Source organism: Sminthopsis crassicaudata, chromosome 6 (genome assembly GCF_048593235.1).
Source record: "Sminthopsis crassicaudata isolate SCR6 chromosome 6, ASM4859323v1, whole genome shotgun sequence".
NCBI lineage: Eukaryota > Metazoa > Chordata > Mammalia > Dasyuromorphia > Dasyuridae > Sminthopsis > Sminthopsis crassicaudata.
The window spans coordinates 167,348,230-167,361,020 of NC_133622.1; the positions used below are offsets into that span (position 1 = coordinate 167,348,230).

Consider the following 12,791-nt stretch of genomic DNA (forward strand, 5'->3'; position numbering starts at 1 on the left):
AGTGCCATGCTACTGCACTAGTATACTAGATTCACATACCACAATCTGTTTAGCCATTTCCCACCTAATGGACACCTAGTTGTTTCCAGTTTTTTGCTACTTCAAAAATGTTACTCTATTGTGGTATATATGGGACTGTTTTATTTTTGACATCTTTTGGGTATATGCTTAACCCAGATCAAACAGTATGGCATATTAGTCACTTTCTTGATATAATTCCAAATTATGGAGTAATTTGGAATTACTTCCTTTAAGGGTAGCTAACAGCTCAACCAAGAGTGAAGCAACAGTGACTGCTGTCATCTTTGTCCAAGCCAAATACTGTGCTAAATTTCTTTTCTTTTTTATTTTATTTTATTATATATTTTTCATAATATTATCCCTTGTATTCATTTTTCCAAATTATCCCCCCCTCCCTTTACTCCCTCCCCCCCCCATGACAGGCAATCCTATACATTTTACATGTGTTACAATATAACCTAGATACAATACATGTGTGTAAATACCATTTTCTTGTTATGTGCTAAATTTCTTAATGCCTCGTCTCTCACTCAACACAGAGCTTAACTGCATCCATATAGAGGAGCACCTTCTACTAGATGTAAAAGGTGCCTAAAACTGATGTCAGAAACGCACTGAAAAAGGCAGACTGAAACACAACACTTCTCTATCTAATGGGGCCATCTGCCTTAGGGAACAGACCCCAAAGGTCATAACAAAGGCTGGATTATGTTATTATAGAGGACCATTAGAGATGTAGATTTCAGGGAAGGGGTTGCACTACATCAGGAATGGGGAATGTCTGGCCTATTAAGACCTGTAAAATTATGAGTTAAATGTTAAGCACAACAACCTCCCACTGCTTGAGTTTTAGAAGTTATTAATTTTGTATTGCCCAAGAATGGTTTTACATGTCCAAGTGGCTCTTGGTAAAAAAAAAAAAAAAAAGTTTCCCACCTCTGCACTACATGATCAGTGAGAAGTCTGTGGTTCTAAAAAAGAAAAGAAAAGCAAGACAGTCTTTCCCCTCACAGAATCCACCAGGGTGTGATTAAAATTTGTAAGATAAGCTACAAAAGTCCTGACTGCCACAGATGCACTCTAGACTTAATTTGCAGAAGGGAAAAATCTATACATAAACTTTTATTTTGCATTACAGTACCAGGCATTTGCTAAGAGCTGGGGATGAATATATAACCATAAGAATCAGTCAGTCAATATTTGTTAACTGCCTACTCCGTGCCAGACACCATACTAACTATTTAAGATATCTCAAGTGCCGGAACTCTGTCTTCCCAGAAATCAGCTGAAATCAGGATCACTAAACGTCTTTATTCTGGATCTTTTACAGTCAAGTTCAGGGAGTTAGGCCTAGCTGCCTCACACACACCTTCCTCTCTCAAAAGCCAGGAGAGACTGAGTCAGCTTCCTCGTCTCAGTTCCTCTTCCTCCTCCTCCTACACACATCACTTCCCCCTCTTTGTCCCACCAATCAAGTCAGCACAGAACAGCTGGGGAGGGTCAACCTTCAAACAAGTTAATAGGGAACTGTCCAATTGGCAATTAGTCTCACTGCTTCATTAATCAAGTGCATTGCTCAGATCTAGCCCTTTACACTCAAGGAGTGTACATTAAAAAAATGCTGAAACAGAGAAATGGCACTCAGTGTAGAGGCACACGTGGGAAATGTTAAGGTGAATGCCCTGAGGATGTTCCTTAAGATAGAATATCTGAGAGGAGTTTTACATGCTTACCAACTACCTTCTCCAACCAGAGAAGGAAAGGGGAGGGCAGGGGTATTGAGGAACTGTGTGTTTCAGAACTGAAGTCAATAAGCAGGATAATGAGTTTTTGGAGATCATAAAGTCCAATGGAAGAGAAGGGTAGATAAGCAAGACAGCCTTCCTTAATCCTCAAAGTGTTTACATACATTCTCCTGGAGGGAAAATAATATTTAAAAGGAAGCTAGAACACAACATTTTTCAGCACACTGAGTTTCTTACTGGTCTTTGAGTACTCATGATAAGAAACAAAATGTCCACTATAATTCCACTAAATCACTGATGAATGCAGGAAAGATTTATTTTACATTCTTGCAACAATGGGAGTCTAGCTTAGTAGACACACCTTTTAAAAAAATAATAGCTTTTAATTTTCAATATATACAAAGATAAGTTTTCAACATTCATTCACCCTGGCAAAACCTTGTGTTCCAATTTTTTTCTCCCTCCCTTCTCCACACACCCCCTTCCCTAGGCAGCAAGTAATCCAATATAGATTAAGCATGTGCAATTCTACATATATATTTCCACAATTATCATGCTGCACAGGAAAAATCAGATCAGAAAGGAAAAAAATAACCAAGCAAGCAACAACAAAAAAGATGAAAATACTATGCTTTGATCCACAGATTCCATAGTCCTCTCTCTGTATGCAGATGGCTTTCTCCATCACAACTCTATTGGAATTGGCTTGAATCACCTCATTGTTGAGAAGAGCCACATCCATCAGAATTGATCACCATGTAATATTGTTGTTGCTGTGTACAGTATTCTCTTGGTTCTGTTCACTCCACATAGTATCAGTTCATCTAAGTCTCTCTAGTCTCTCTGAAATCATGCCGCTGATCGTTTCTTATAGAACAATAATATATAGAACAAAATACATTCATATACCATAACTACTTCAGCTATTCTCCAGTTGATAGGCATCTGCTCAGTTTCTAGTTCTTTGCCACTACAAAAAGGGCTGTCACAAACATTTTTTTGCACATGTGGGTCCTTTTCCCTTTTTTGTGATCTCTGGCACTTTGATAAGATTTTGGACATAGTTCTATATTGCTCTCCAGAATGTAATTACATAGTTAGTCCCTGACTCAAAGGAGCAAAGAAGGGGGAAGGTAATAGAGCATCCTTGATTATTCCTTGATTGTTCCATTTATCCAATTTAATTTTCATAACTATGGAAAGCAAATAAGTGATCATCTATTTCTCACATCATGGTCTAGCCTATTTGGCCTAATTTGATAAGTTTTCTAGCCTAGGGATTTTTGAGGACAGAAATGGTATTAATGTGTTTCAAAGCACATAAAACTGAACAGTAAGAAGTGGACATAGAGCCTGAAGGCAAAGATCCAGTCTGATATTTCATTTTCTACATGATTGAAGCCAAGAAAATAGAAATATTGGTTCATCATTAATTTGTGTAAAACCTCTCATTATAGTATCTTGAAACATTTCAAATAAGAATGTTCCATAGTGTAACAAAAAAGAAATCTTGATTTAACTATGCATGGGGGAAAGGATTGTGAATTTTAAAATAAAAACATGAAGAATCAAAACATTTACTAAATAGTCATAAACGAGATGAGGTGAGATCTTTCAAGACAGTTGTGAAAATCGAGTAAGTTTTCATCTACTTCAGAGTTTTGAGTCCTTCAGACTTTGAAGTTTGAGTCAAGGGCATACTTAAGCCCCCTTCCTGCTATCCTCCCATGACATCATTTTCTCCCAATTTCAGTCAAATATGGGCAACTATGTACTTATTGTTCAAGTTCAATTTCTTTCGTAGTTCTCCAGTTTAGAATGTAAGATCCTCAGCCAATGAGGATGAGGGTCAGTGATGGGAGAGGGTATTTGTGTTAGGGATTAAAAGTGTAAACCTTCCCCACAAGGTGCTTTCTCCCTTCCATTGTCTTCAGGAGGGGTGGGACACCTTTCTCCAAGAATGTATAGTAAACTTTGCTTTGCTTCTAGAGATTTCTCCAGTTTTTTAATTAAATGGTGACCCCTCATCATTTCTGAATCACAGTCACAAAAAAAAAAAAAAAAAAAAAAAAAAGTAGCTACAATAAGATAGCTTAGCTTTTATAAAGCATTAGGGATATATGTATTATCTCATTTGATTCTCATTACAATCTAGAGATTCATACCATAGAGATACATACCATCATCATCTCCACTTTACAGATTAAGAAACTGAGACAGGTAGAATGACCTGCCCCAGGGGGGTTAAGCAGCTAGTAAATAGCTGGGGCAGGATTCAAACTTAGGTCTTCCAGACCCTCAAATCCAGCAGCATTCTTCTACCCACATCAACCACCAGCCTAGCTGTGTTACTAAAGTGATGCAAGTTTCTGGCCACGAAATACAAAGATCTTGTATCACTGCTCTTTAGACATTTAAGTATCAGACCTTTGATTTAGAAGGGTCATGTTACAAGTTAACCAAGACATGAATCTCTACCCCTCATTTCATAGCTAGTCCCTGCCCCAAGGGAGCTTTCATTCTAGAAGGGGGGAAGGTAATAGAAAAGTGGTTCTGGCTAGTTTTATCAGCCATCTTATGTTAATGACCTGGTATTCCAGCATACAAATCAGCCTCTGGTGTTAAACTAGACTTGCAGAAACAATTATATGGCTAACAATCAGACTATAAATAACCTACCTTTGTAGCCCACCAACCTCTACAAAGCTATAAATTAGGTGTCAAGAAAATAATAATCTTAATATTTAAATGATCATGAGCATGTAGTTTGTAAGAACAAACACCAAAATCTGAAATAGGTTTTAGAAAGAAATTTACTGGATTATTTAGTAGAATAGAGTGAGCTGGAAAGGAAAGTTTTATATCCAAGCTCTGGATGGCTTATACGATATAGAATTTAAATAAGGGGCCCAAACATGAACCACATAATTAAGCAATTTTGCTGGGAGGGAAACTTGAATTCAGAGAAATCCAAAACACAAGCCTGGGTAAATTCAAAACAAATTCTTGTTTGGATCCAAAACTTGAGGGAATTCAAAATAGTAATCTCCAGAATTCCTAGAGTTATCAGAGTCAAGTGACATTCTGGGCACAGATAATTTTTAATCATACACAAGGCTGGATTAATAAATTAATAATTTTTTGTGAATAATATAATTAATCATCTTTCCTAAAGGCAGTTTCCAAGACTGAAAGTTTCTACTTGCCCCCATCACACCTGTCTTAAAATCCTATTGGGTTCAGTTTTGGTTGCCAATTTTAAGGAGGGAATTATTAAGTTGAAGAATGTCTAGAGAAATGCTACCAGGTTAATGAAGACCACTGAGTCCATATCATAAAAAGGAATTGAAGGAATTAGTCACATTTAGCTTACAGAAAAGATATCTCATTACTTTGAAGAGGGAATCCCAAAACTCTGAAAAATCCTTAAAGGAGAAAACTTTCTTCTACTCTGCCTCAGTGAGGGGACTCCACCCCAAGCACCAACAGTTTCATCTTTGTTTGAAGTGAAGAATTCCAATAACTAGAGGTGTCCAAAATTAGAATGGGTTTGTCTTAAAACTAAGTAGGTTCCTTCCTCAGAAGGCTGTAACAAAAGCAAAAGAAGGACAATTTCTTTATTACTTATATTAGGGAACCCACTCCCATATGGAATATGCACTGGTCCACTGCTGAAGTCCCTCCCTTCCAACCATCAAATTCTATGAATTTTTCTATTAATCACATAAACCAGTAGTTCTGGGAATTGTGAAACTTATTTAGTACAAATATTATTTTTTGGGAAAAGCAGAAAGAAGCACAGTTCTACTTTATAAATTCAAAAACACTAAGTTAGATTGATAGATGGAACTTTTGTTTATCCCACTCAAAGCAGAAATGAAGCCACTCTGAATATGCAAATATGTAAACAACTAAAGAATTTATTTAGCTAGAACTTTTTCCTGAAGTTTAAGCATTCAAATCAAGCCTGAATCACTAATTTCTTGGGTTAGTAATAAATCTACATATACACTTGTAAAATCATCTTAGGCCAATGGTATCAAACTCGAAATTCCAATGGGCTGGCTGCATAATGACTTCCTATTACCTATAATTTACTATATTTTTATTTTATCAAATATTTCACAATTATATTTTAATCTAGTTGCAATGGCACTATGAATGTTATGGTTCCCATGCATAATTATTTCTGACATCTTGATCTTAGACTAAATTAATGCCATATGAATTAACAAGCCACTTCTTCCCCATATCAATTCTTTATAATCTAGCTTCTAATTCCACTCACTGTGTTTTTTCAAGATGACAATGTATTTTCAAAAAAAATATTTCCCCTCAATTACAACAAAACAATTTTTTAAAACATTTTTGCGAGTTCCAAATTATCTCTCTCCTTCCTCCCTGAAACTGTAAGAAATCTGATATAGTTTACACATGTGCAATCATGTAAAACACATTTGTAATACTGGTGATTTTATATAAAAAAACGACTCAAATAAAATGGAAGAAGAAAAACAGCAGGCTTCAGAATGTATTCATAGAGTATCACATTTTGTGATATCTTAATAGCGAAATCCTCAGACTTAAATTTTTTTTTCTCAATCTGTTTCAGACACTATTCATCACCCATTCTTCCCAATTTCTTCCTTTAACATCCACATAACTTTTGTCTTGTGAGTCTCCTCCTACTGGTCTGATCACTCTCAGTCTATCCTGTCTAATTAAGTGTGGATGTCCTACAATTTCTGTTCAGTACCCTTTTCTTACTTCTTATAATCAATAATATTCCATTACTATAATTTATTTAACCAATCCCCAATTGATCTGTAACTTTCTAATTCATTCCTACAACAAAAAATGCTGCCATCCATTTTTTTATCCACATGGGTTTTTTCCTTGTTTTTAATCTTTTTGGGGTATATATTATACCTGGTATTGGTATCAGTAAAGAACAGGAAGCTGGAAAAAAAATGGAGAACATATGACTCTACCTTGAACAATGATAAGTAGAAGAATCCCTCACTAAACAAGGGATAGAGTTTTGATAAAAACATCAATGAAACTATGGAGAAGTGGTTAATGGGGAAAATATTTACAGCAATTTCTCTGATAAAGTATATGTAAACACACACATATATAACTGATAGAAATATAAGAGAATGTTGGAGGGGATGTGGGAAAACTGATACACTGTATTTAGAGTTGTGAACTAATTCAACCATTCTGGAGAGCAATTTGGAACTTTGTTCAAAGGGCTATCAAACTGTGCATAATCTTTGATTTTGCAGTGTTTCTATTGGGCTTGTATCCTAAAGAGATCATAAAGGAGGGAAAGGGACCTACATGTACAAAAATGTTTGGGGCAGCCCTTTTTATTGTGAAAGAAACTGGAAACTGAGTGGATGTCCGTCACTTGGAGAATGGCTGAGTAAGTTGTGGTATATGAATATTATGAAGTATTAGTTGTTCTATAAGAAATGACCAGCAGGATGATTTCACTAAGACCTAGAAAGACTTACATGAACTGATGCTGAGTGAAATGAGCAGAATCAGGAAACCAAAGCAACAGCAAAATTATATGATGATAAATTTTGATGGACCTGGCTCTTTTCAACAAAACGATTCAGGCCAGTTCCAGGGCAGTAGGAATTGAATGTGGATCACAACATAGTTTAACATATATAATATATAATGGCTAGGGGAGGTGATGGGGAGAAGGGAGGGGAAAAAAATTAGAACACAAAGTTTTGTAGGGGTAAATGCTAAAAATTGTCCATTTATATATTTTGAAAATAAAAAGCTTCAATTAAAAAAAAAAAAAGACTGATTAAGGGGGGAAAAAAAAGAAATATAATAAGAACCATTTCTCAAAAATGACCAGAGTTTTCCAAAAGATTCAACTTACACTCATGAAAAAAACCTCCAAATTATTAAGAAAAAAATACAACTTAAAACTGAGGTGTTACTTCACATTCCAAAGATTGGCAAAGTCTAAAACAATGTTTTACTACTATGAGAAGACAAACCAATCACTAATAAATTGTTGGTAAAGCTATGAACTGGTCCTACCATTCTGGAAAACAACTTAGAAAAAATCTTATATGCAATAACATTTATAGCAGCATTTTTTGTAGCAACAAAAAAACTAGAAGGAAAATGAACATTTTGATTGCAGAATGATTGATAAATTACAGTGTATGAATACAATGGAATATTGCTGTACAATTAGAAATGAACTTAAGAATTCATAGAATTTGGAAAGTCTGTAACATTTATCAACCACAATCATAATAATGGAAAACAATCCAAAAAGACTTCAGAATTCTTAAGTTTGGCAGTGTTGACCAATCCTATAGTTTCAAAGATAGCTTTAAGTGTGAAATATCTCCCAATCTTCACTGAAGAATCAAATTTTCTTCCATCAAGAATCTTTTCATCTCCTCTAAAAGGCTATACTCATCAAAAGATTCCTTGAGTTTTCTCAGGATCCAAAACAATAGGGCTTCGGAATTGAATTAAGGAAATTTGATAATGTAAATTAAAAGGCAAAATGCCCAGCTTAAAGTCAATAGCAGAGAGAAAAGTTTAGCTCCCTTAAAAAAAAAAAAAAAATGCTTCAGTGCCAAGGAGTAAGCTCTTTCCTAGAACTGCATTTCATTAAGCTGAGCTGTGTTACTAAAATGATCCAAGTATTTGGCCATCAAGTATAAAGATCTTGTGTCACTGCTCTCTAGACATATTAAGTATTATAACCTTTGATTTAGAAGAGCCATGTTTTTGTGGAGATTTTTAACCTCATTTTAATACTATGCTTCATTTTTATTCACTTCTCACTTTTCCTCAATAGGCATCATCAAATTTTGGGGCTAAAGTCTTAATTCCAAATGGCAAACTCTTCAACAGTCCCAATTTCCTCATATGTCAAAACAGGATTGTAATAGACAACCTCCCCATTTGATTGTTGAAAGAAATGCACTGTGTAAATCTTAAAGTGTTATTAAAATTTGAGTTGTCTTCTTATGGGGAGTTGCAAAAGCAATAGAGACTCCCAGCAAATCAGAATTTTAAAATTATCTTTTTAAAACATAAAGGGGCAGCAACAAATTCCTTCCAGTACCTGTTTTTAGAGGCAACTTTTCCCATCAGCTACTAAGATTCCCCCCAGATAAGCTCATCACCTGAAATCTCAACTTGGAGACAGAGTTTGCTTTGATATTCAACACCTAAATTGCCTCTCCCCTCTGATTGGGGGGCTGGAGGGTGGAGCAATGAACTCCTCCCTTTAAGGAGGGCCCCACATTTTCCATTCGCCACTAGGCTAGGTTTCTCCAGGAACATTATTCTCTTTCCCTTTCCCCATCAGCTTTTTTTGGAGTATATATTTCCCTTGAGGGTTCTTTTCTGCATTTATAGCTCCAAGTTTAACATAGGGTCAACCAGTAAAGTTGTTCGGTATTTTTTGGTTTTTATTTTGTATTCTTTTTTTTTTTTTTTTGGCTGGGGTTAAGTGACTTAACCAGGGTCACACAGCTAGGAAGTGTTAAATGTCTGAGACCATATTTGAACTCGGGTCCTCTTGCATTCAAGGCTGGTGCTCTATCCACTGCACCACCTAGCTGCCCCTTTTTATTTTGTATTCTTGACAGAAAACAAGACAAATCAGGTTATGAAGGTTATTCCCAGGATTATGCAGTTAAGTGTCAGAGGCTAAATTTGAATTCAGGTCTTCCAGACTTCAGGTCTTTGCATTATCCATTGTATCACCCAATTACATGCAACACTTAAGCATATAGTAGGCACTTAATAAATGTTTATTGCTAGGTGATGCAATGGCTAGACCACCAGCTCGAGTCAGGAGGACCTGAGTTCAAATCTGGTCTCAGACACTTAATGCTTCCTAGCTGTGTAACCCTGGGCAAGTCATTTAACACTGACTACCTCATCAAAAAGAAAAGATAAAAAAGAAAATCATAAAAAAAAATTCATAAGTGTTTATTGACTAAGAGAACACGTCAAGGATAAAAAGGAGCTTGAGTTTTCAGTAAAATTATAGTACAAATTTATGGCCTCAAAGAAAACATTTAACAGAATCCTCTTTTCCATATTCTTTTGATTCCTGTATCTTTTGTGGCCATCACAATAAAGTGAAAAAACACAGCACTTAAACTTTCTAATGAAACAACTGAGAGATTGTTTCAACTTATTTTTTTGAACCACCAGCACTATGACTTCATTAATATAGAAAACTAGGAAAACTGTATCAACCAAACTTAGCACTAGCAAACAATCTAGATCAGGGATGAAGCAGCACAGGTAAAGCAGTCTCCTCCACTACAGAAAGGAGGAAGAAAGATAAGCACTTCTTTGTTCCCTGACTACAAATTAAAAAGGATAATTTCCAAAGCTAAGTCTGAAAACAAAAAACACTCTACTTTCTGTGCATCTCCGGCAGAGAACGACCTCTAAAACAATCTTGTGGACTGGCCAAGTTTATTTGTAAGACATCCTACAATAAATAGCTGGATAGGAGGAGCTTACCAGAAAGGATGAGGTCTTCAATGTTAGGTGTGGTTAGCAGAGGAATTGATAAAATCCCTGAGGCTGTCAGGGAGAAGGCACAGATAGAGATCAGTTTAGCTCCAAGGTCCGACTCTTTGGAAGGTCAGAAATCCAAGTTATGTCAAATTCCTGAGACCCACCCTAGCAATAGGTCTCAGGCAGAGTCACCGGACCATGTCCAGTCTATTTATTGGCCATTCCACGGCTGCTGCCTTCCTTTGGTCAGTCTACTGTGGCACTCCACCTTTTGGTGACTTTCTCCTTACCTGACCCATGGCATGTGGTATCTGTCCTAACTCCAATATGCTTACCAACCCCAGCTAACTAACTTTTTTAGGGTGCTAAGTCCTTTTCAGGATTTAGCCTGCCAGCTAAAAATAGGTCCCAACCTCATAGCTTCCTTTAGAATTCATTTTGTCTGGAATCTGTTCCTCAATTAAATCTGCTTTTTGCCAAAGAGAATTGTGAATTGTGAATTCTCCACATTAATGATCCTCAACTTTTGGTGTTTACCATCATCTCCTCACCTCAAATCACAATCATAAAGAACAAATCACTTAGAAATAAAACCCATTAAAATTTTATTTTGACATTAATTTTTAAGTATACATATAATTTTACTATCTAATAAAGAAAGCAAACTTGCTTACTAATGAGATGGATATGCTTGTTTAATTTTTACATAAAGAATTAAATCTATACATCTTTACATAAAGAATTAAATCTGCAGCTAGGTGGCGCAATGGATAGAGCACCAGCCCTGAATTCAGGAAGACCCAAGTTCAAATCTGGTCTCAGACACTTAACACTTCCTAGCTGTGTGACCCTGGGCAAGTCACTTAACCCCAGCCTCAGGGGGAAAAAAAAAAAGAATTAAATCTTCACCAGCCCTGAGGTTAGGAAGGAGGACCTGAGTTCAAATTTGACCTCAGACACCTAACACTTCGTAGCTGTGTAGCTGTGTAGCTGTGTAGCTGTGTAGCTGTGTAGCTGTGTAGCTGTGTAGCTGTGTAGCTGTGTAGCTGTGTAGCTGTGTAGCTGTGTGATGGGGGCAAGTCACTTAACTCCAATTGTCTCAGGGGAACAATTTTTGTGTGTGTGTGATTTCTAACACCTTTAATGGTTGCTTGTTTTTTTTTCGACTCCCCCCACATTCAGTGGCCCTCATCTGGAGTTGAGACTCAGTTTCAGATTTGATTTATATACCGGGTCCAGCACTAAGGCCGTTGCATCTAGCATCTGCCTGGCTTTCACAGGCAGGGCTCCTGGTTCTGAGAACTTTGCATGAATAGTGAGATCAACAATCTGGGGTTCTCAAACTACAGCCCGGTAGAGGACGTTTATGCAGCCCAGGTTATGGCAAATGAGCTGAGGGGCGGAGACAGAGGGTGAGTTTTTGTTTTTACTGTAGTCCGGCCCTCCCACAGTCTGAGGGACAGTGAACTGGCCCCCTATTTAAAAAGTTTGAGGATCGCTGAAAGATATACTACTGTGGGGATTAATCTCATTAAAACTCCTCCGGGGGGAAATCCATTTTAATTTCAATGAACAGATCAAAAAGAAACACCTATGGAGCACTTTTTATGGGCCAGGGAGAGTGCAGCCCCAACCTTTAAAGAACTTACAACCTGGGGGGGAGGGGAAGGAGAGTCAGTAGGCAGACAACTGAATACAAAGGAAGGCATATGCAGAATAGGAAATGATTATGAGAAGGAGCCAGAATTAACGAGGGATGGCGGAAGGCTTACGGTAGAAGGTGAGGTTTCAGTTGGGACGAAAAAGAAGCCAAAAAGACCAGTCACGGAGCATGAAGATTAATCTCTAAAGCGGCTGTAGAATTTATCTTTGCGCCGCACAAATGTGAGCGCCCTCTCTCCAGCTCAGGAAGATGCAGCGGCTCCCTATTGCCTGTAAAGGAATGCAGACCCTCGGCTCCCCGGCCGTCGCCCTCTCTCTATCGCAGATACTCGAGCTTCCCCAAGGCCAACTTGGGGGTTCCGTCCCACCTGAAGCCTCCATCCGCTCCCCCCCCGCACCCCGGGAACGCAGGAAGACCCCGAAGGAGGAGAGGCCTCCTCTCGTTCGGACAAGCCCACGGCGCGTGGACAGAGCGGGAGAGGAAGCCACGCACGGGGCTTCCCCTTTTCTGGGGCGAGAGCGCTCCCCAGGTAACAAAAGTAACACCGGGCGCTCAGATCCGCTTCCGACGAACTCAGTCCGGGTCCGAGCGCACGGCTGAGACTGGCCGCTGGAGGAAGCTCCGGAGACTCGCTCCCCTCCCCGTCTCCCACAGGAGCGAACTGAGAGCCAGAAAGAAGTGACTTACCCAAGGTCACCTAAGTGGCGAGAAGTGGAGCGTGGCCTCGGAGCCTCGGGATGCAGGGGAAGCCCCTTCCTCTTTCTCTCGCGGGCTCAGTTTCCAGCCCAGTGCAAGGACAGCGCGCGCCGTCCGGCACGTACCCTTCT

The 12,791-nt window shown here is 38.2% G+C and overlaps 2 protein-coding genes across 5 annotated transcripts in view; one reads left to right on the top strand and one right to left on the bottom strand.

The window, feature by feature from the left end:
* ABHD18 (abhydrolase domain containing 18) overlaps positions 1-12,791 on the bottom strand; it is a 53,413-nt gene that overhangs the window by 40,301 nt on the left and 321 nt on the right. Inside the window, exon 1 of one of the 4 annotated variants that reach the window (XM_074274826.1) lies at positions 12,652-12,790. The exons of the other annotated variants lie outside the window; for them this stretch is intronic. The gene's annotated coding sequence lies outside the window, so the exon portion shown is untranslated. Of the gene's footprint in view, positions 1-12,651; position 12,791 lie in introns of those variants that run through there. 4 annotated transcript variants of the gene reach the window in all.
* The window catches only part of MFSD8 (major facilitator superfamily domain containing 8), a 38,536-nt gene continuing 37,392 nt past the window's right edge, over positions 11,648-12,791 (top strand). The window contains exon 1 of the mRNA XM_074274824.1: positions 11,648-11,713. Coding sequence (XP_074130925.1) covers positions 11,682-11,713 — 32 coding nt within the window. The 5' untranslated portion in view covers positions 11,648-11,681. The remainder of the gene's footprint in view (positions 11,714-12,791) is intronic.